The 22,582-nt window shown below is 48.5% G+C and overlaps 1 protein-coding gene and 1 long non-coding RNA gene across 8 annotated transcripts in view; both read right to left on the reverse strand.

Annotated features, from left to right (window-relative positions):
• Positions 1 to 1,187: 1,187 nt before the first annotated feature.
• LOC128420151 (zinc finger protein 665-like) overlaps positions 1,188 to 22,582 on the reverse strand; it is a 90,308-nt gene continuing 68,913 nt past the window's right edge. For 4 of the 7 annotated variants that reach the window (XM_053401653.1, XM_053401654.1, XM_053401656.1 and 1 more), the window contains 5 exons: positions 14,689 to 15,183; positions 13,976 to 14,057; positions 7,089 to 7,171; positions 6,640 to 6,766; positions 1,188 to 4,658 (listed from right to left, as the gene is read on the reverse strand). In XM_053401653.1, coding sequence (XP_053257628.1) covers positions 2,560 to 4,658; positions 6,640 to 6,766; positions 7,089 to 7,171; positions 13,976 to 14,057; positions 14,689 to 15,102 — 2,805 coding nt within the window. In that variant the 5' untranslated portion in view covers positions 15,103 to 15,183 and the 3' untranslated portion in view covers positions 1,188 to 2,559. Of the gene's footprint in view, positions 4,659 to 6,639; positions 6,767 to 7,088; positions 7,172 to 13,975; positions 14,058 to 14,688; positions 15,200 to 16,006; positions 16,112 to 22,582 lie in introns of those variants that run through there. The other 3 variants (XM_053401650.1, XM_053401652.1, XM_053401657.1) reach the window with 3 other exon arrangements.
• LOC128420192 (uncharacterized) lies at positions 16,511 to 19,280 on the reverse strand. Its single transcript, XR_008331993.1, has 2 exons — positions 19,102 to 19,280; positions 16,511 to 17,524 (listed from the first exon to the last, which is right to left on the reverse strand). It is a non-coding gene; the product is annotated as an uncharacterized LOC128420192 (long non-coding RNA).

Raw genomic sequence — 22,582 nt, forward strand, 5'->3', positions numbered from 1 at the left:
AGCCCCCTCCCCTCTACGTTCCTGTTGCGCCCAGAAGGTTAGCATTCGTAGTCGTTGAGATATGCCAGTCACCTACGTATGCCTTGTGGTCTTGGGTGTCTCAGTAGGGGTTCCTGGTTCTGGCTCTTGTTCCAGGGCTGCCGGTTGTGACGGGGTCGTTGGGTTGGACGCTGCTGGTCCACTCGGTTGTGGTTCTGGTTCCTGTGGCTGCTCGGCCTCGGCCACTTCTGGACTTCCTAGTTCTGCCTCCCTTACCCGCTCCTCCTGCGGGTTTTCCTTAAAACAGGGTGGGGGGTAGAGAGGGCTGAGTCTTCCAAACAACCCTTTATCCATTAGTTAGTAGACAAGCTTCCCAGTGGAAGGAGAGGAAAGCAGACCTCTGAGCCCAGCCTGGCCCCCCACCAAATTCTGCCTGCATGCCTTGAGGCCCCAAGATGGGCGGAGGAAGGCCTGGAGGGCAGCTGCTGGCTGGGACTTTGATTGGGGCGGGGTGGGGGCACAGGGAGAGGGAGACAGGAAGACCGGCCAGGGGGTGGCACTGGGGGGATTTATTCACATTGGTTTTCTACCCAAAAACCACCACCCCCGGCTGTGAGGAGAGGGCGCCTCCTCCATGAATTCCTCTTCCACTCCCAGCCACTTTGCTAAAATCCTGCTCTCCTCCCTCCTCTCCGTCTCAGAGGCCGGGCTTTCTGTCTCATCTCAAGGACCGCCAAAGCGCCCGCAATTGCCTCTTATCTCCCACCCAAACCGCCCACATCAATCCTAAGCGTCTCCTGTTCTGATTTCCATTTTTTGTCTTCTTTTCCAGCTTTTCAGACTTCTCTTCCCTTCCTTTCATGGAGACATCTAGTGCTTCTGTTTTCTTTGCCAGTGTCTCTACTTTAGCGGTCAAATTTGTCTCCATTTCATTATTTTCATCAATTCGGGCTAATAGCTTCTCCAAATTTAACACAGGCCTGGTGTAAACTGTTTCTGAACTGCCATATTCAAAATCTCCCTCTCCCTTGTTCTCAAAGCAGCCTATTTTCCAACAGCACCTTATCAGTTTGTCAAGGTCACAGAATAACTCTTTCCCAAGACATCCTGTTTCCTGGATTTTTCCAGCCCTCCCTCTTCCTTCCAGCCTGATACCCAACACACACAAGATGTTTAACATGAAATCCAATTTCTTAAATTAAGATTCGAATTAAACAAATAAACCAAATAATTACTTTAAGAGAGGAACCATAAAAAAGAAAAAAAGAAATAATGTGTCCAAGAGGACATAGCAATTTAGACGTCCAGATAAGAGTGGTTGTCTTGCAGGAATCCAATTCTCTTTAAGCGGCTCAGAGTAGAAGAAATATTTTCCTTCAAAGAGAAACGAACTTATAGAATCATAGAATCCTAGAGTTGGAATAGACCACAAGGGCCATCGAGTCCAACCCCCTGCCAAGCAGGAAACACCATCAGAGCACTCCTGACATATGGTTGTCAAGCCTCTGCTTAAAGACCTCCAAAGAAGGAGACTCCACCACACTCCTTGGCAGCAAATTCCACTGTCAAACAGCTCTTACTGTCAGGAAGTTCTTCCTAATGTTTAGGTGGAATCTTCTTTCTTGTAGTTTGGATCCATTGCTCCGTGTCTGCTTCTCTGGAGCAGCAGAAAACAACCTTTCTCCCTCCTCTATGTGACATCCTTTTATATATTTGAACATGGCTATCATATCACCCCTTAACCTCCTCTTCTCCAGGCTAAACATGCCCAGCTCCCTTAGCCGTTCCTCATAAGGCATCGTTTCCAGGCCTTTGACCATTTTGGTTGCCCTCCTCTGGACACGTTCCAGTTTGTCAGTGTCCTTCTTGAACTGTGGTGCCCAGAACTGGACACAGTACTCCAGGTGAGGTCTGACCAGAGCAGAATACAGTGGCACTATTACTTCCCTTGATCTAGATGCTATACTCCTATTGATGCAGCCCAGAATTGCATTGGCTTTTTTAGCTGCCGCGTCACACTGTTGGCTCATGTCAAGTTTGTGGTCAACCAAGACTCCTAGATCCTTTTCACATGTACTGCTCTCAAGCCAGGTGTCACCCATCTTGTATTTGTGCCTCTCGTTTTTTTTGCCCAAGTGCAATACTTTACATTTCTCCCTGTTAAAGTTCATCTTGTTTGTTTTGGCCCAGTTCTCTAATCTGTCAAGGTCGTTTTGAAGTGTGATCCTGTCCTCTGGGGTGTTAGCCACCCCTCCCAGTTTGGTGTCATCTGCAAATTTGATCAGGATGCCCTTGAGTCCATCATCCAAGTCGTTGATAAAGATGTTGAATAAGACCGGGCCAAAGACAGAACCCTGTGGCACCCCACTAGTCACTCTTCTCCAGGATGAAGAGGAACCATTGATGAGCACCCTTTGGGTTCGGTCAATCAGCCAGTTACAAATCCACTGAGTGGTAGCATAGTCAAGACCGCAAACCTGTCTTGATTTTAGCTTTTTCAGGGAGCTCAAAGTCCTTTTAAGAGCTCCAATTGTGTTAAGAACTTTAAAAATGAGACCAGACTTTCATAAATCCCTCCGATCACACTCTTGGCACTGAAATAGTTTCTACCCTGTGTGAATTTTCTGATGGGAAATGAGATTGTTGCTTTGACTGAAGCTCTTTCCACATTCCAGGCACTGTTAGGGTTTCTCCCGTGTGGATTTTGTGATGGGCTGTGAGACTTTCTTTCCTGGTAAAGCTCTTTCCACATTCCAGACAATGATAGGGGTTTTCCCCTGTATGAATCCTTTGATGGGAAGTGAGCTTGGCACTCCGACTGAAGCTTTTTCCACATTCTAAGCACTGAAAGGGTTTCTCCCCTGTATGAATTCTACGATGGGAAGTGAGATTGTACCTGTGACTGAAGCTTTTTCCACACTCCAAGCAGTGATAGGGTTTCTCCCCTGTATGAATCCTTTGATGCAAAGTGAGTTCAAAGCTCGTCCTGAAGCTTTTTCCACATTCCACGCACTGATAGGGTTTCTCCCCTGTATGAATTCTTTGATGGGAGGTGAGAGAGGAGCTATCAGTGAAGTTCTTTCCACATTCCATGCACTGATAGGGTTTCTCCCCTGTATGAATCCTTTGATGGGAAGTGAAATTGGCACTCCGAGTGAAGCTCTTTCCACATTCCACGCACTGAAAGGGTTTCTCCCCTGTATGAATCCTTTGATGGGAAGTGAGATGGGCCTTCTGATTGAAGCTCTTTCCACATTCTACGCACTGAAAGGGTTTCTCCCCTGTATGAATTATTTGATGGGAAGTGAGAGAGGAGCTATCAGTGAAGCTCTTTCCACACTCCACACACTGATAGGGTTTCTCCCCTGTATGAATTCTTTGATGGGAAGTGAGATGGGCACTCCGATTGAAGCTCTTTCCACATTCCATGCACTGAAAGGGTTTCTCCCCTGTATGAATTCTTTGATGGGAGGTGAGAGAGGAGCTAGCAGTGAAGCTCTTTCCACACTCCAAGCACTGATAGGGTTTCTCCCCTGTATGAATCCTTTGATGAGAAGTGAGATGGGCCCTCTGACTGAAGCTCTTTCCACATTCCACGCACTGATAGGGTTTCTCCTCTGTATGAATTCTTTGATGCGAGGTGAGAGAGGATCTATCAGTGAAGCTCTTTCCACATTCCATGCACTGATAGGGTTTCTGCCCTGTATGAATCCTTTGATGGGAAGTGAAATTGGCACTCCGAGTGAAGCTCTTTCCACATTCCACGCACTGAAAGGGTTTCTCCCCTGTATGAATCATTTGATGGGAAGTGAGATGGGCCCTCTGACTGAAGCTCTTTCCACATTCTACACACTGATAGGGTTTCTCCCCTGTATGAATTATTTGATGGGAAGTGAGAGAGGAGCTATCAGTGAAGCTCTTTCCACACTCCACACACTGATAGGGTTTCTCCCCTGTATGAATCCTTTGATGGGAAGTGAGATGGGCACTCCGATTGAAGCTCTTTCCACATTCCATGCACTGAAAGGGTTTCTCCCCTGTATGAATTCTTTGATGGGAGGTGAGAGAGGAGCTTGTCCTGAAGCTCTTTCCACACTCCAAGCAGTGATAGGGTTTCTCCCCTGTATGAATTCTTTGATGGGATGTGAGTTCAGAGCTTGTCCTGAAGCTTTTTCCACATTCCAAGCACTGATAGGGTTTCTCTCCTGTATGAATCCTTTGATGGGAAGTGAGATGGGCCCTCTGATTGAAGCTCTTTCCACATTCCACGCACTGATAGGGTTTCTCCTCTGTATGAATTCTTTGATGGGAAGTGAGAGAGGAGCTAGCAGTGAAGCTCTTTCCACACTCCAAGCAGTGATATGGTTTCTCCCCTGTATGAATTCTTTGATGGGAGGTAAGAGAGGAGCTAGCAGTGAAGCTCTTTCCACACTCCAAGCAGTGATATGGTTTCTCCCCTGTATGAATTCTACGATGGGATGTGAGATGGGCACTCCGAGTGAAGCTCTTTCCACATTCCAAGCACTGATAGTGTTTCTTCTCAAGGGGATTTCTTTGATGGGAAGTGGAATGGGAGCTCTGCCTGAAGCTCTCTCCACAGTCTGAATCCTGATATGGCTCCTCCACTGTGTAGATTTCGTTGTAGTCTCCCTTGTTCTTCATTTCCAATTCATCACCACCTGAAACAAAGAGGCAAACGGATTAGAGTCTCGGGAAGAAGTGCAGTCCCAAATTATGGAACAATGCTCATTAATGCTTGGGAGAGGCGAAGAACTGAAGGGAGTTAGATGTTATAATGTTCCTTTTGTTCTGCAAAATGTCTAGTTTCGTATACAAATCTAGTTGAATATTATGTTTTCTCTCTAGTTTTTAAAAGTACAGCTTAACCTGGTAATGTCATTTTGTTCAAATTTAAATATGGATCTGTACTATCTTCATAAATAAAATGTGCTTTTATTATTACCGTATTTTTCGCTCTATTGGACGCACCGGACCACAGAACGCACCTAGTTTTTAGAGGGGGAAATCAAGGGGGAAAATATTATTCCCCCCCAGCCCCAAAGAGCCACGGACACGATGTGCACAGCCTGTCCGCTTCTCCCAGAGCTTCTCAGGGCTGCAGGGGAAGCCCGCCCCCCCCAGTCCCAAAGAGCAAAGAAAGCAAGACAGCAAGCGGGATCCATAGCCGCTCAACCTCTCCAGCCAGGAGCTAAACCTTTTCCAGAGGAAAAGAAGGGGGTGAGATAGAAAGAGGTAGAGATAGAGAGATTTTTAAAAAGTTGGCTTCTTTAGCCTCGCACAGCCTCCCGCAGCTGGAGAGGCGTGCAAGGCTAAAGAGGATCGCGCTCGCTGCCCTGGCTTCCTCTTTAGCCTTGCGCAGCCTCCCCCCCGGCTGGAGAGGTTGCGCAAGGCTTTTCTAGAGGAGGGAGAAGGGACTGACTGGCCGCGTCAGTCCCTTCTCCCTCCTGGGGAAAAGCCCGCAAGACCCGCGCGAAGCTTGTGTGTGGCTCTTGGGGGCTTTTCCTGCCTGCCCCCCCTGCATTCGCTCCATGGGACGTCCAGACTTTCCCCCTTAGTTTTTAAGACAGAAAAAGTGTGTCCTATGGAGCGAAAAATATGGTATTTAAAAGGTGGCCAAAGCGGGAAAGTTCCCTGTCCAAAATTAAGATATACAGTGGTGCCTCGCAAAACGAAATTAATCCGTTCCACGAGTCTCTTCGTCTTGTGGTTTTTTCGTCTTGCGAAGCACGGCTATTAGCGGCTTAGCGGCTAATAACCGCTTAGCGGCTATTAACGGCTATTAACGGCTTAGCGGCTTTAAGAAAAAGGAAACAAACTCGCAAGAACTCGCAAGACGTTTCGTCTTGCAAAGCAAGCCCATAGGGAAATTCGTCTTGCGGAACGACTCAAAAAACGGAAAACACTTTCGTCTAGCGAGTTTTTCGTCTTGCGAGGCATTCGTCTTGCGGGGCACCACTGTACAGTGTTACCTCGGGTTACATACGCTTCAGGTTACATACGCTTCAGGTTACAGACTTCACTAACAGCAGCAGCAGGAGGCCCAATGAGCTAAAGTGGTGCTTCAGGTTAAGAACAGTTTCAGGTTAAGAACAGACCTTCAGAACGAATTAAGTTCTTCACCCGAATTTGTTGGAAGTTGCCCAGAGTGGCTGGGGCCACCCAGTCAGATGGGCAGGGTGAAAATAATAAAATTATCATTATTGTTACTACAGGGTTCACTGCCTGAGATTCAAAAAGCCTGGCTCTGTTTTGGGATGGAGTTTGCTTGGTTGAGTCGTGGAATCTGTGCCATCTCCAATGTCAAGCGACTCTTTGGTCAACCAGCGAGACAGAAGGAAGAACAAAAGCAGGAAACTTGACTGAAGCTACTTCAACATCCCAAATCACTCTGAATCCTACTTTTAAGAAGGCCTGGGCACTTCAGACAGCCTGATCATGGTTTTAAATGACAGAACTGGAGGAAGAATATACACAGGGAAAACAATCAATAGCCGTCCCTCCAAGGTTTGCTGTGGGAGTGTTAACATCCCAGGTGCTGTGGGTGGCGCTGTTGAGCCCCATCAAAATATCAGAGGAACGTCACATAGAGAGATGTCTTGAATTACAAAACAGATAGGATGATCCAATAGGGAGCCTTACCGAGAGAGTCCAAGATCCCACGATTCTCATCCATGACTTCCTTATGGAGAGCTCTCTGGTCAGGATCCAGCAACGCCCACTCCTCATCAGTGAAATGGACAGCTACATCTTCAAAGCACACTGGACCCTAACAGAACAGGGAAAAGGCTGTCCTCTTAGAGAACATTCACTTGGCTCTGTTGTTTTCTACAGCGGCCGGACCCCTCTCTGCCTTCCTCATCCCTCTCTCCTGCTGCAGCTTCTGCCTCGGAGTCTGGGCTGCTCTCTGCCACAGACTCCCTCTGCTCCCTCAGTCCTCTTCCCTCTCCAGCTTCAGACACCTCCTCCTCCTCCTCCTCCTCCCAGTCAGCTCCCTCTTCTCTGGCTCCTCCCACCATTCCTCTGCATTCAACTGTGTCCAGCCAGTCTGCATCCCAGCGCTCCTTCCCCACAAGGCTCCTTCCCCCTACCTGATCTGGGTCCACAGCTGCTGCCTCCCCTCCACCACCATGAAAAGATAAAGGAGCAGGTCTTGGTGGCATCATTCCGTCACCTGGGAGAGACAAAGGTAAGTGGAAACCGTGAGCGCCTGCTTCTCTCAGAGGTGAAACAGTGCATCTCTAAGTGCAGATGGGGCTTCGTCCAAGTCTCCCCTGCTAGCTTCCGGTTCCACTCTGCCTTAATGGAGGCAGCGGGAGATCGTTGGCAAATGAAAAACAAGGATGACTGAGGGTAATTCTCCTTGCAAGTTTCCCCCAGGGACAGGGGGGAACGGGCTTCACTCCCAGTTCATCTTGGTACCAGGTTCCGGCTCCGGCATGGATTGCGGGAGGCAGGGAGGCGCTGAGTGCAAAAGCCCTTCGCCTGCCGAAAACCCTCCTTCGCTGCCATTAAGAAGCAGAGGTTCTCCTGTCAATCAGAGCTCAGTTTGGACTAATGTACAGGTGTTGCTGGAAGAGATGAGATAATAAACTGCGGAATTGAACCAGCTGCAAGGTCTTTAAGGTTTGAATTTGAGAGTAGACTTTGTAAAAACAAAAAGGAAAAAGGGAGGGAAGCTCTATTTTGCAAAATGTTTACGATGGAAAATTAGAGCTGACTCTTCCCCATCCTTTATTATATACAAACTGAACTGATTAATGCTAAAAGGACTTGGAATTTAATTACTGTATTTTTTGCTCTATAAGACTCACTTTTTCCCTCCTAAAAAGTAAGGAGAAGTGTGTGCGCGTCTTATGGAGCTAATGCAGGCTGCGCAGCTATCCCAGAAGCCAGAACAGCAAGAGGGATTGCTGCTTTCACTGCACACTGATCCCTCTTGCTGTTCTGGCTTCTGAGATTCAGAATATTTTTTTTCTTGTTTTCCTCCTCCAAAAACTAGGTGCGTCTTGTGGTCTGGTGCGTCTTATAGAGCGAAAAATACGGTAATTGGATAAATGCGCATTTATCTAAGGCCAGACAGAGGGATGTAAGGAATCTGAAAGTTGTGTAGGAGCTGATAAGGTTCATTACTGAGTCATTTGCAGTTTGACGGATCCCTCCCCTTCCCAGGCAGATAAGAAAAATGGCAAAAAACTGATTATTTATTGGGATAGTGTGATTTTTGCAGCTGCTGTTAAAGTTGCCAAACAACGAAGGACAGGACAGAGCGATGGAGAATTTCTGAAACCACAATGGGATATTAGCTCCGCCCAAGGATTGATGGAGAATAGCAACAACCAGGAAAAGATAGACAGAACATTTTACAAGGACAGGAAGAAACATCATGAACAGAAAGATTGCCACACATGGGAAGAGTAAGGATACAGCTGGAGTGCCTCATTTGCTGCTGCTGCACCGTGAGTGTTGGGGAAGGCCGCTCCCTCCTCAGGCTAATTCCACCTGGCCTAGGGGGCGGGGCCCAGACTCACCTCCGCCACAGCTTGAGGAGGCCTCATTGAGGCACTGGGACACTGCTGCTGCACCGTGAGTGTGGGGGAAGGCCGCTCCCTCCTCAGGCTAATTCCACCTGGCCTAGGGGGCGGGGCCCAGACTCACCTCCACCACAGCTTTAAGGACACTGATGCTGCTGCAGCAAATGTTAAAAATGATTTTATATATTTTAAAGTGTTTTAAAGGTGTTTTTACTTTTTACTTGGTTGTACCACCGTGAACAGTGGTTTTTATTCATGTATTTTTATTTTGTTCCATTTTATTTTGGTTTGGGGTTGGATATTGAGTGGGGTGGGGATTGGTTTTGTTTAGGTATAATTGTTTTTGTTTTGTTTTTCTATTTCGTAAATGGAGGCTAGTATGAGGCTTGGGATTGCTACCCTGGAGGGGCGAGGGAGGTATGGCGGTGGGGGCAAATGTTATAGGCGAAGGGGATCGAGATACGGATATGCTCGTACCCCTTCCAATCTGCCCCCCATCCCGAGGGACGAGGGTAGGGTGAGCAAGGATTACTTACCTCCGTCACTGGTGCTGTGCAATGCCAGGTCTATAGGCAACAAAACCGCCACCCTGCGAGATTTCTTTACCTCGCAGGGTGTCGACCTGGCTTGTGTGACGGAGACCTGGGTGCGCGAAGGGGAAACTGTTACCTTACGAGAGAAGGCGCCCCCGGGTTTCTCCGTTCTCCACCAGTGGACTGTGGGCCAGGGGGGAGAGGTGGCATTATTAATCCGGGAAGATTGTTCTTTCAGGGCTCTACCATCGCCATCGATCCCCGGCATTGAATGTGTTGGCCTAGTGTGGGGCTCCGAGGAGAGCTTGGCTGTCTGGCTGGTGTACCGGCCACCTAGCGCACCAGCAGCCACCCTGTCAGGCCTATTGGAGGCGGTGGCCGGCTGGGCCTTGGAGTTCCCTAACCTATTGGTATTGGGGGACTTCAACATCCATGCTGATGCCACTCCCTCCTCACAGGCTCTGGACCTGGTGTCTTCCATGGCGACACTAGGGCTCTCCCAGTTTGTTTCGGGCCCCACACATCAAGCAGGCCACACGCTGGATTTGATCTTTGGCGTCGGTATAGATGTGATCATGTCTCCTTCGATGAAGGTGCCATGGTCTGATCACTACGCTCTGAAAGCCAGGCTTGACTTTCCACCCCCACCCTGCTTAGATGGCGAGCCAATTAGATTCCGATTAGACCCTGATAGATTCCGTCAAGCCTTGCGGGACCTTGCCCCCCCCTGGCGACTCATTGACTGAGCTTGTTGAGGGCTGGAATATCCAGCTCCTGCCAGCCATCGATGAGATCGCACCGAAGCGCCCTGTGCGACCCCGCAGAAACCGGGCTCCCTGGTTTACCGAGGAGCTTCAGAAAATGAAGCGGGACCTCAGACGGCTAGAGCGAGTATGGCGGGGTGCCCGTGACGGAGCCTCAAGAACATCTTATAGGGTTTTTATGAAAACCTACGAGATGGCAGTGAAGGCCGCTAAGAAGTCCTACTTCTCGGCCTCCATTGTCTCCGCTAGCTCTCGCCCGGCGCAATTATTTAGTATAATTAGGTCTTTAACGTCCCTTGAAGGACAGCCAAATTTAAATAACAATTTGACACACAGCTGTGAGGCATTTGCGAGCTTTTTTGCGGAGAAGGTCTTGTTGCTCTGCCATGACCTCCCTGCCAATTTGGATACAATAAAGGAACTGGAGGCCCCTCGAATGTCCTCGGGTCCAGTATTGGACCACTTTGACCGGATATCCCCAGCCAACGTGGACAGACTCCTCCGAGCTGGAAAGCCCACCACCTGTCCTCTCGACCCGTGCCCGTCTTGGCTGATTAGAGCGTGTCCAGACGAGGTGCGGGCCCTCCTGGGGGATATCATCAATTTGTCCCTTGGCACCTGGATATTCCCAGGGGAACTGAAGGAGGCAGTGGTGCGCCCGCTCTTAAAGAAAACATCATTAGATCCCTTAGATCTATCCAATTACCGCCCGGTTTCGAATCTTCCATTCCTGGGTAAGGTGATTGAGAGAGCGGTTGCTGAACAGCTTGGCAGGTTTCTGGATAAAACATCGGCTTTGGATCCATTCCAGTCCGGCTTCCGCGCTGGTCATGGGACCGAGACGGCTCTGGTCGCCCTAACAGATGATCTCCGCAGGCAGCTGGATCGAGGCGGGTCGGGGCTGCTGATTCTTCTAGACCTGTCAGCAGCCTTCGACATGGTCGATCACGACTCCTGGACCACCGCCTTGCCGACATGGGGATCCAGGGCACAGTCCTTCATTATTTTTTTTATAAGATTTTTATTGGTTTTTCAACATGTAATATAAAACAATACAAAAGACAAACAATAACGAACAGACATATAAACATGTATAATTTCATAATTTTTTTTTCACATACCCAATTTCGGCGACTTCCCCATGCCTCCCTTTTCTGCATCCCTATTTTAAATTTTTCAGCAACCCCTAATCAAATTTTTTAATTCCTTTCTTTAACCCTTTTCTTTCCTCTTGTCCAATCATTTATCACTGCAAATCTGCTATGCTTAAACCATGACATTTTAACACTCCATAATCTTACAAGAATTTTTAAGATAAAGTTTAAATTTCTTCCAGTCTTCCTCCACCGTCTCTTTCCCTTGGTCACGGATTCTGCTCGTCATCTCTGCCAGTCCCATATAGTCAATCACCTTCGTCTGCCACTCTTCCAGTGTGGGTAGTTCTTGTGTCTTCCAATACTTTGCTAGTAACACTCTTGCTGCTGTTGTAGCATACATAAAGAACATCCTATCTTTCTTTGACACCAATTGGCCCACCATGCCCAGGAGAAAAGCCTCTGGTTTTTTATGAAAGGTACACCTTCTTAATTTCATTATATATCGTTTCCCAGAAGACTTTAATCCTTGGGCACGTCCACCAAAGGTGATAGAAAGTACCTTCAGTTTCATTACATTTCCAGCATTTGTTGTTGGGCAAATGATAAATTTTTGCAAGCTTGACTGGGGTCATGTACCACCTATAAATCATTTTCATAATATTCTCTCTTAAGGCATTACATGCCGTGAACTTTATACCGGTGGTCCATAACTGCTCCCAGTCAGCAAACATAATGTCATGACACAGTCCTTCAATGGCTGCGCTCGTTTCTCTCTGGTCGGGGACAGAGGGTGGCGCTTGGGGGGGAACTGTCATCGCGTCACTCCTTGGTGTGTGGAGTGCCTCAGGGTGCAATACTCTCCCTGATGCTTTTCAACATCTTTATGTGCCCCCTCGCCCAGCTTGTCCGGAGTTTTGGGCTGGGTTTCCATCAGTATGCCGATGACACCCAACTATCTGTTGATGGATGGCCATCCTGACTCGGCCCCAGACACACTGACCAGATGTTTGGAAGCTGTGGCTGGATGGTTACGTGGGAGCCGGTTGAAGTTAAATCCTTCGAAGACAGAGGTCCTGTGGCTGGGACGGGACGATATGGGATTGAGAGGGCAACTCCCATCTTTTGCGGGGGTACAATTAGTGCCAGCACCGTCCATTAAGAGTTTGGTTGTAATCTTCGATAGCTCCCTCTCTATGGAGGAGCAGATTACAGCTGTAACAAAGGCGGCATTTTTTCATCTCCGCCACGCTAAGCAGTTGGCTCCTTATCTCTCTCGCCCTGACCTAGCCACTGTGATCCACGCGACGGTCACCTCCAGACTGGATTATTGTAACTCGCTCTACGTGGGGCTGCCCTTGAGACTGACCCAGAAACTCCAGCGGGTGCAGAATGCCGCGGCGAGACTCCTTACAGGGTCCTCGCTGCGGGATCACATTCATCCAGTATTATACCAGCTGCACTGGCTCCTGGTGGAGTACAGGATCAGGTTTAAGGTGCTGGTTTTAACCTTTAAAGTCCTATACGGCCTAGGACCCTCGTACCTATGGGACTGCCTCTCCTGGTATGTCCCACAGAGGAACTTACGGTCTGCAAATAAAAACATCTTGAAGGTCCCAGGCCTCAGAGAGGTTAGGCTGGCCTCAACTAGAGCCAGGGCCTTCTCGGCTGCGGCTCCAATCTGGTGGAACGCTCTGTCACAAGAGACTAGGGCCCTGCGGGACCTGACATCTTTCCGCAGGGCCTGCAAGACAGAGCTGTTCCACCAGGCCTTTGGGCAGGGCGTAGCCTGACTCCCTCCTCTGGCAATCTGCACAGAATTTTGCTTAACGGTTGCCATCAATTTGATTTTAATTAATTTTTAGAATGAGATGTTTTTAGAATGTTGGATTATTTGATTGTTGTTAGCCGCCCTGAGCCCGGATTCGGCTGGGGAGGGTGGGATATAAATAAAATTTATTATTATTATTTTTATTATTAGTGAGAGATTTTACTTTCTTGGGCTCCATGATCACTGCAGATGGTGACAGCAGTCACGAAATTAAAAGACGCCTGCTTCTTGGGAGAAAAGCAATGACAAACCTAGACAGCATCTTAAAAAGCAGAGACATCACCTTGCCAACAAAGGTCCGTATAGTTCAAGCTATGGTTTTCTCAGTAGTGATGTATGGAAGTGAGAGCTGGACCATCAAGAAGGCTGATCGCCAAAGAATGGATGCTTTTGAATTCTGGTGCTGGAGGAGACTCTTGAGAGTCCCATGGACTGCAAGAAGATCAAACCTCTCCATTCGGAAGGGAATCAGCCCTGAGTGCTCACTGGAAGGACAGATCCTGAAGCTGAGGCTCCAAGACTTTGGCTACCTCATGAGAAGAGAAGACTCCCTGGAAAAGACCCTGATGTTGAAAAGATGGAGGGCACAAGGAGAAGGGGACGACAGAGGACGAGATGGTGGGACAGTGTTCTTGAAGGTGCCAGCATGAGGGAGGCAGTGGAAGACAGGAGTGCCTGGCGTGCTCTGGTCCAGGGGGTCACGAAGAGGCAGACACGAATAAACGACTAAACAACAACAAATATTATTTGATGCTTCAATACGAATGGAAGTAATTAATACTGCAGCTGTTGTATAAAGGATTGTTATCTTGACAGGAGTGTAATTGAAATTAATAAGATTTTGGAATGCAGAAATCAAGAAAATCATCAAACCATCAGTTTTAGCATGCGGGGGGGGGGGGGACGACCTATATTATATAATTTGGTACCTTAAAGATTGGTATTACTAATTGTATTGTAATTTCGCATTGTTATAATGAGGCCATTAATGAACTGTAATTGTAAACTAATCAAATTACTATCGTAAATGTCTCCCCTGCTGAGTACATTTGGACTCATTTGTACCCATTTCATATAATAGTTGTGCAAAAATACACCTCTCCCCCCCCCCGAGCTCTGGGCTCCAGGTGTCTTCCCCCAAAAGATGTAAAGAACTCAGAGATTAGTTTCAAAACCAAGAGAATGTGACAAAACGGGGGAGAAAACACTCCTTCCTCCTTACCCAGAGGCCTCACTCTGGCATCCAGCGGAGTCTTCTCTGCCTCAGAAGAATCAAGACCCATTTCTGCCAAAAGATCCTTCCTCTGAAAGAGCAACAAGGATTCAAAACAGAGAATGGGGAGAAGGGTTAGAGAAGGAATGGCAGAGGCAAGCGCTTTCGGGGGACAGAGGTGAAAGCTGCTTCCTGCTTCTGCTAGACTGGTGTCTGGGGTTGGCTGCCAGGACCATGAAACATTGGTCCTCAAGGATCTTCACTGGCTCCCAGAACATTTCCCAGCACAATTCAAAGTGTTGGCCTCAAAGGCCCACTATACCCAAAGGAGCATCTCCATGAACTGAGGTCCAGTTCGGAGGGTCTTCTGCTGATTCCCTCACTGTGGTAAGTGAAGTTACAGGGAACCAGGCAGAAGACCTTCTCCACAGTGGCCCCACCCTGGGGAATGCCCTCCCATCAGGTGAGAAGGAGATAAAAAACTGCATAACTTTTAGAAGACACCTGATGCCTTCTTATGCTTTTATATGTGCTGGAAGGCACCCAGCCACATGGGTGTGGTATTAATAATAAGAAGAAGAGGAAGAAGAGCAAGAAGGAGAAGGAGAAGATCTGTTCCTAGATGCTTTCCAAAAAAGGATGGGCCATTAGGAAATGATTTGGGAATATTCTCCCTCCTCTTTGGAGCCCCTTGGGAGTATCCAGAGGAAAGTCTCTCTCACCTGCTGCTCTGCCTGCTTCCTCTCCTCTGCCTGACTCAGGAGGAAACCTTCGGCCACAGCCACCGCCTGGGAAGTGGTCTCCGCTCCGCATTCCCTCACCCAGTTCTCCACCTCCAGAGGAAGGACAGCCAGGAACTGCTCCAAGATCACCAGGTCCAGCATCTCAGCTTTCGTGTGCCTTTCTGGCTTCAGCCATAGACGGCAAAGGTGGTAGAATTGGCTGCAAACCTCTCGGGGTCCTTTGGCCTCCTGGTAGCAGAACTGACTGAGCTGCTGGCTCTGCACCTCTGAGCAAGGGGTGTCCTCCTCACCCAGGATCTTCTGCACGGCGTCTTCATGGAATCCCCCACTACTCCCCGTTTCCAGGGCGTGGCCTCTTCCTGCTTCAGGGCCAGCTGAGTCTTGCTCATCCATCTGGGCTCTCCGGAAGTCTCCAAGAGATCAGAAGGAGCCCCTTGGTCCTCTGCCAAGTTCTAATGGAAGGTGCAGCAAATCCTACGAATCAAACACACTATTCTATTGTAAGATCAATACACAGCCAAGAGAAGAAGAATGTTCCCTGAGGAAGCATGGATGAGTCTTCCTAGGAACCAGGGCTGGATTGCCACCGACCCTGTTGTTGTTGTGTAGTCGTTTAGTCGTGTCCGCCTCTTTGTGACCCCCTGGACCAGAGCACGCCAGGCACTCCTGTCATCCACTGCCTCCCGCAGTTTAGTCAAACAAATAAAGAATTAGGGAGGGGAAATGCCCTACATAGAGATTTATGAATAGAGAGAGAAGCTAAAGCGTTTGCAAGGAGGACGGTTTGTAAGCAGAGGTATTACTGTACTTCTCCCTCATGTCCCTCTTAATATCCTTCTCCCTCATGTCCCTCTTAATACACTTCTTCCTCATAATTATGTCCCTCCTAATGTCCTTCTCCCTCACAATTACGTCCCTCTTAATGTCCTTCTCCCTCACAATTATGTCCCTCTTAATACACTTCTCCCTCACAATTATGTCCCTCTTAATGTCCTTCTCCCTCATAATTATGTCCCTCTTAATACACTTCTCCCTCACAATTATGTCCCTCTTAATACACTTCTCCCTCACAATTATGTCCCTCTTAATACACTTCTCCCTCATAATTATGTCCCTCTTAATATCCTTCTCCCTCACAATTATGTCCCTCCTAATGTCCTTCTCCCTCCTCACTGTCTTCCAGTCCCACCTCCCTGGCCAGGGCCTGAGGTCCCTCTGCTCCCTCCCGGACCCCCAGCCTCTTTTCCCGCCTCCCGGGGCAGGGAGTTCCCCAGGCTTCCCCTGAGAGGAGACCCACCAGAGCCCGGCAGGCGAAGGCGAGGCCGCTCTGCCCGGAAGGGACGTCAGAGGGGGGAGGAGCGGCTCGCCTTCCTTTCCTGTCCTCTCTAGGAAGCCAGCTCGGCTCCCCTTAACCCTTCTCTCTCCCTGCGGAGGAGCCCGGGGCGTCAAGCGGGCGGAGAGGAGGAGGCAGGGAAGAAGCAGGACCCAGAACCCGGGACTGGGCGCGTGTGCGTGTGAAGTCTCTTTGGTTTGGCGCTTGCTGGTCATTTAAACTGGTTGTTCTGTGTCTCTGGGTACGTTTCTGTGTGGGTTTTAACTTTGTATGCCACCCCTGCCACCAATTAATATGTGATGACGCAAGGGCTCTTTCCCCCCCGGCAGCCTTGGGCCCGTTCTCTCTCTTAAATATAGTGCACCCACCCCACAAAACAATTTCCACAAATTCCCTCCAATTACCTCAGATTATCTTGTGGGGAACTCGCGTGAGGTAAAACTCACTAATTGGGAGTCTCTGGCAGGATTTCTTCAAATAAACATTAACGATTTTATTTAACAAGGAAGTTTATGACATGAGTGGATAAAACTTAGGATATTTCAGTTTACAATGTTATTTCCCTTCAAGGTTTTCTCTGTTGTTTCACACGTAATACTTTGGCTCTTAACAAGGTGGCGCTTTCTGCCAGTTACCCTACTCCCAAGGTACTCCAAGCAAAAGACCCAAGGGATCTCTGGTTTGGGAGTCTTCTCTTTCTAGAAGGATCTCTCCCCTCCTGACTGGGATGAGAGCTCAGCAGCCGGTCTCTTTCCAGCTCCTCCTTCTCCTGGCTCAGCCTCCCAGTTCATTCCTGGCCTGATTTACTCTCCCAGGACACCACACACTGTCCTTCCCACTAGGCTCAGAGACTCCTTTCTCTAGCTGGTGATCTTTTCCTCAGAGTGGATCTTTCCACCCAGAACCAGCTCCTCTCACTCCCCATCTTCCCCACCTCCCTCCAAAGCTCCTAGCCATGGGGTCAAATGGGCCCAGGTCTCCCCACTCCAGGGCTCTTAGTCCGTCCGCTAAACCACATGGGGTGTCTTTGGGTGTAGGATATTCTCCTAGGTGCCCCAACCATCCACTTCCCCTGAGCTTATTGCAGCCTGATGCCAACAAACAGGCGTGTGTGTCCTGCTTGTTGGCAAGTAAAGCAACACCCTCCCTGGTCGGATGGAGGGACTCGCCTCTGGAATGGTGGAAAGGACCATCCAGCCACGTAGCTGGTCAGGGGCCCAGGCCCCTCCTGAATCTTCTTCTGAGGGTCTCAGGATGGGTGATGAATTTCGGGGAATTGGATTGGCAGGCAGTGCCCCTCTGCATTTGTCCCTGCCCTGCCCCAGCGCATCATGGCACTCGGAAGCCACTCCTGAGAGGACCTGTTCTCCTCCCCAGCCTCCCTTTGATTCCATGGGCCTTTCAGAGTGGGACCTCCCTTTTCCCCACTGTCTCTCTAGGACACCTGGCTCACAACAAGGCCAGCTTGTCTTCCCAATGTTCCTGTAAGTGAGGAGAAAATCCCAGTACGTTTCCGAGCACAATTCAAAGTGTTGGTGCTGACCTTTAAAGCCCTAAACGGCCTCGGTCCTGTATACCTGAAGGAGCGTCTGCACCCCCATCGTTCAGCCCAGTCAGTGAGGTCCAGCGCTGAAGGCCTTCTGGTGGTTCCCTCATTGCGAGAAGCATGGCTACAGGGAACCAGACAGAGGGCCTTCTCGGTAGTGGCGCCCGCCCTGTGGAACGCCCTCCCATCAGATGTCAAAGAGATAAATAATTACCTGACATTCAGAAGACATCTTAAGGCAGCCCTGTTCAGGGAAGTTTTTAATATGTAACGCTGTACTGTTTTTAACACTGATTGGGAGCCGCCCAGAGTGGCTGGGCAAACTCAGCCAGATCGGCGGGGTATAAATAATAAATTATTATTATTATTATTATTATTATTATTATTATTATGCTGAGAAGGGTGTTGTTGTGTATTGAGTCAAAGGATTTTATATCTGTATTATTATTGTCTGTATGTGCATTAGGGTAAAGTAACTGCCTTTTGGTTCCAGAGGGTACAGCTACTCTTGGTTCATTTAAGCTGCTGTATTTGGATCCTCTGTCTTACTGGTTTCCTCCAAAAGGCAGGACTGTGATTGCCTGATATTGTTCCCTCCAAAATGTATCCTTTCTAGCTAGTTCCCTGTCCCTATAAATGTAGCTCTCCCCTCCTCAGTTCTCAGTCTTGTTTGCTTTAATAAAGAAGTGTTACTACAGAACTGTCTCCAGCATATTATGTCAAGAGAGCTGAAATCACAAACCCCATGTCACAACAGGTGTGAAGAGAGATTCATATCTGAAGTGATCTGAAAGGGACTTCACTGCCCTCAAACATCCCCCCGATTGGACGGAAGGAGTTTGGGGTGGGCTTGACAAAACCTTGTATAGTTGAAGGGAAAGGGGACAAGAATGGTCCCTCCTCCAAAACGGAAACCACCACTGCTTGTGGACGCTTGCGATGGGTGAAGCTGTCCATTTCCATTTCTTGGTTTTGCAATGCGATTTATCATTTAATGCTCTTTGCATTTAAAAAGGAGGACCATAGATTTACAACGTTTGCTTCTGACCAGCTCAGCCTTTCTCTCTTGCCCCCTCAGGGCTAGAAGGGATGTTTAAACATGAGCAGGAGTAGGGCAGCACCATCCATGTTGTGCATTGGGCTTTTGTACATCAGCCCAAGGGGAGGTGCCAGCGCTTGGTCTGGAGGCTGCGCAATTGCATCCGGAAGGAAGAAGATCCATGCAACCTCCTGCGCTGCAGGCCAGGTAAGCTAGGCATATGGGGCGGGGGGGCGGGGCAAGATGACGACTATTTCGTGACTTTCAAGAATAGGAATTTTCCACACCTTTGTCGACAGAATTTTCTGCCATAACTATTCACCACTTGGGTTAATACATCAAGACTCAGTAAGTGGTGAGTAGGTATAAAATATACTTCTAAAGGCAAAGGAAACATCAAAACACAGAAAAATGTAAACAATGTAAACATGGTAATGAGTTAAGTGTGATGAAAGAAACACACGTAAAACTCACCTCATGCCCCACGGCAGAAGGAATGGCCCACATGGGAAAGAGCCAACCCAGACCCCCAATAGTCAAAGAGTCTTTCTGATAATGGCCAGCCGGCAGGGAAAGACTTCAGGGCTAGGAGGTCCCTGGAGGAGCCCTGCTTCCTCTCTCTCCCATTCAGGCAGCTGGACGGAACTGGTAGTTTCGGTTTGCCACTGAGCAGTGCTTTGGAGTCACAAGACTCTTTCTATATTCCACACATTCCATACTGTTGGAAGTCTCACGGGAGACGGATTCCTGTTCCTTTGTTCCTTTGTTGTTCAGTTGTTCTCTGCTCTCGCAGAGAGAGGATGTATTTTTCTGCCTGCGTAGCTAGATAATAAAACTCCTAGCGATGTAGCCCAAACCTCTCGTCTCTTCCCTGTGCTGGAAACTCTGCTGAATGGGGAATGTGCCTGGAGCCTTATCAGAGGCTCAGGTCGTCAATCACGTGGAGGCGATTCCGGAAGATGAGCTTTATCAGCTCGGTCGAACGGAGATCCCCAGAGGAACTACCAGGGAAGAAGTTCCCTTGAACTCAGTGCAATGAGTTCTGGGCAGACCTGCAGAATTCTCCAGTTCTAGGATTCTGCGACACCCCAGATCACTCTGTATCTGGGAAGGGACTGCAGCAGAGCTGTGAAGTCAAGGAGGGGGAGAAGAGGAGACAAGAAGAGCAAGCCTTCTCTTGGCTAAAAACCAAACAAACACCCCAGAAGGAGCAGGAAAGGCCCAGAGGGAGAGAGGCTCTGCAAGGACATCCCTCGGCAGGCCTTTTCCTCGCCAGGCTCTCCGGGCACCAGATAGGCTTTCATTTTGATGCCAAGGACATCCTGAAAGGACTTAGACCAGTCATGACGTGAAGGAGGTATTGAAGGAATAAATCATAATTTGGGTCAGCCACCGGCCATAGCAATAAAACAACAATATGATATACAAAGAAAAATAAATAAAAAGTTATAGAATATACTTTTAAGGATTCTGAGTCAATAGTCAAACGGTGGATCCTATTCTAATTGCCCCAGCTAAAAACCTTGCAACCTTGGCTCATCTTGATCTGCCAAGAGAAAGGACACTGTGAAGAAGATATTAAAAAGCTTGGCCAAGGACTTGCAAGTCCCAGCTCTGGGTACGTAGTAGGAATTCCTATTGGGCACAAGATGTGGCAAAGAACCCGGCTGCAAACTTCACCCTCATATTATTTAAAGTCTCCAAAAATTAAATCTGTATACAGCCACTACTACAGTTTGCCTCCAATGTGAATTCTTTGATGGGAAGCAAGACAGGCCCTGTGACTGAAGCTCTTTCCACACTCTTGGCACTGAAATCGTTTCCCCCCACTGGGAACTCTTTCATGGATCGTGGGTTTGGCCTTCTCAATGAACCTCTTTCCACATTTCAAGCACTAATAGGGTTTCTCCCCTGATGATTTCTGTGATGGGAAGTGAGATGGTCCTTTCGACTGAAGTTCTCTCCACACTCTTGGCACTCATAAGGTTTCTGAAATTGTTTCCCCTCACTCTGAATGCTTTGATGGATCGCGAGTTTGGCCTTCTCAATGAATCCTTCTCAATGAACCTGGATAGGGTTTCGCCCCTGTATGAATTCTTTGATGGACAGGAAGCTGGCGGCTGTCACTGAAGCTCTTTCCACATTCCTAGCAGTGATAAGGTTTCTCCCCTGTATGAATTCTGTGATGGGAAGTGAAACTGTCCTTTCGACTGAAGCTTTTTCCACATTCCAAGCACTGACGGGGTTTCTTCTCAATGGGATTTCTTTGATTTAAAGTGGAATGGGAGTTCTGACTGAAGCTCTCTCCATACTCTGAATATGACTTCCCCACTATCTGACTTTTGTTGTGGTCTCCCTCATTCTCCTTCTCCAATTCCTCATCACCTGCAACTAAGTGACAAACAGATTAGAGCCTCAGGAAGCAATGGAGTCCCAAATTATGGAGCAGTGCTAATTAATGCCTGTAACAGGGAAAGAACTGAAGGGAGTTAGATGTGAGGCCTTCCTCCAGGGTTCACTGCCTGAGGTTCAAAAAGCCTGCTTATTTTCTGGGACGGATTTTGTTTGGCCCAATCTTGGTATCTGTGCCATCTCCAATGTCACTCATCTCTTTAGTCAGCCAAGGACAGATAGAAGAACAGAAACAAAACATCTGACAGAAGCCACTTCAACTTCCTGAATCACTTTGAAGATACATTTAAGAAGGCCTGGGCAGTTTAGAGGACTCTGGAAAAAATATGGGGGGGGGGTCTTATCTGCCCCGGAGGATCTTCCCCCCTGCTCAGCACCTTGCACCTCTGGTGGCCCTGCCCCTATGAGGGGATGGGGGCTGCTGATGGATGGACTCTGAGGGGGAAGGAGAGCGGTCAGCGCTCCTCCTCCTCCTGTGCATCTGGCCAGAGCCATGGCTGCTTTCCTGAGGCCCTTCCTCTGCTTCTGCCCCCATGAAGGGGCCCTGATGGGAGGCTGTGGGGGCTGCAGACAGACCAGCCCTTCAAGAGCAAAAGGGGGCCATCTTGGAGGGGGGTAGGCATAATATTAAGCCTTACTGAGAGCGTCCGAGATCCCCCAATTCTCCTCCATGACTTCCTTATGGAGGGCTCTCTGGTCAGGATCCAGCAATGCCCATTCCACGTCTGTGAAATGGACAGCTACATCTTCAAAGCACACTGGACCCTAAAAGAAAAAGGCTGGCCTCTTAGATAACATAAAGGTGAACTGTTACACTTTGTTGTTTTCTGCCTCTTCATTGATGTTCTGTATTAATTGGATTCTTTTTCTGCACATTTTATGGATGCATATTTTGATGTGTTAATTGAATTATTCATTGTGTATATTAATGAGGGGCATTAAGAAACTGGTGTTCTTCAAATCATTCTTCTAATCCTGTGCACAAACATTCCCGTTTGCCACATGGAAGGATCCCTTCTTCTGTCCCTCTGTGCTGTTCTTGCCGGGTAGGGAGTGTTGGGATCCCAGAATGCTGTGTGAGATACTAAGTCTGCAGGCTTGAGTCTGCTAGCTGATGCAACTGGCTGATGCAATCGGCCTGTAATACTTTCTATGCAAGTGCAGGGTCAGAATGATGTGGGTCAGAATAATGTGCTGTCAGTTGATTGGCTGTCCTTGGTTTAAAAGGGAAACCTGTCCAGCAGTAAAGGTGGTGGTGCAGAGGAGTGTGGTCAGAGAGAGAGAGTCTTCCTCTTTGCCTTAAGGTGCAGCCAGGTACTCCGTTTGACTGTATGAACTGCTCCTGTATTATAGCCTGTAGATATTTGTATATATAGAGCTCACAATAAATATACTGCACTGAATAACCTGGAACTTTAGCATTTCTGCTAAAGCGCCGCAAAGATTTCCCCATTGTGGGACTGATGGGGTGAATCCTGGCCACTCTTTGGTATGGTGTGTTGTTAGAGGCTCAGGAGCAGAAGCACAGGGGGGAGAGCAAATA

The sequence above is a fragment of the Podarcis raffonei genome, chromosome 8, assembly GCF_027172205.1.
Source record: "Podarcis raffonei isolate rPodRaf1 chromosome 8, rPodRaf1.pri, whole genome shotgun sequence".
In the NCBI taxonomy this organism is placed as follows: Eukaryota; Metazoa; Chordata; class Lepidosauria; order Squamata; family Lacertidae; genus Podarcis; species Podarcis raffonei.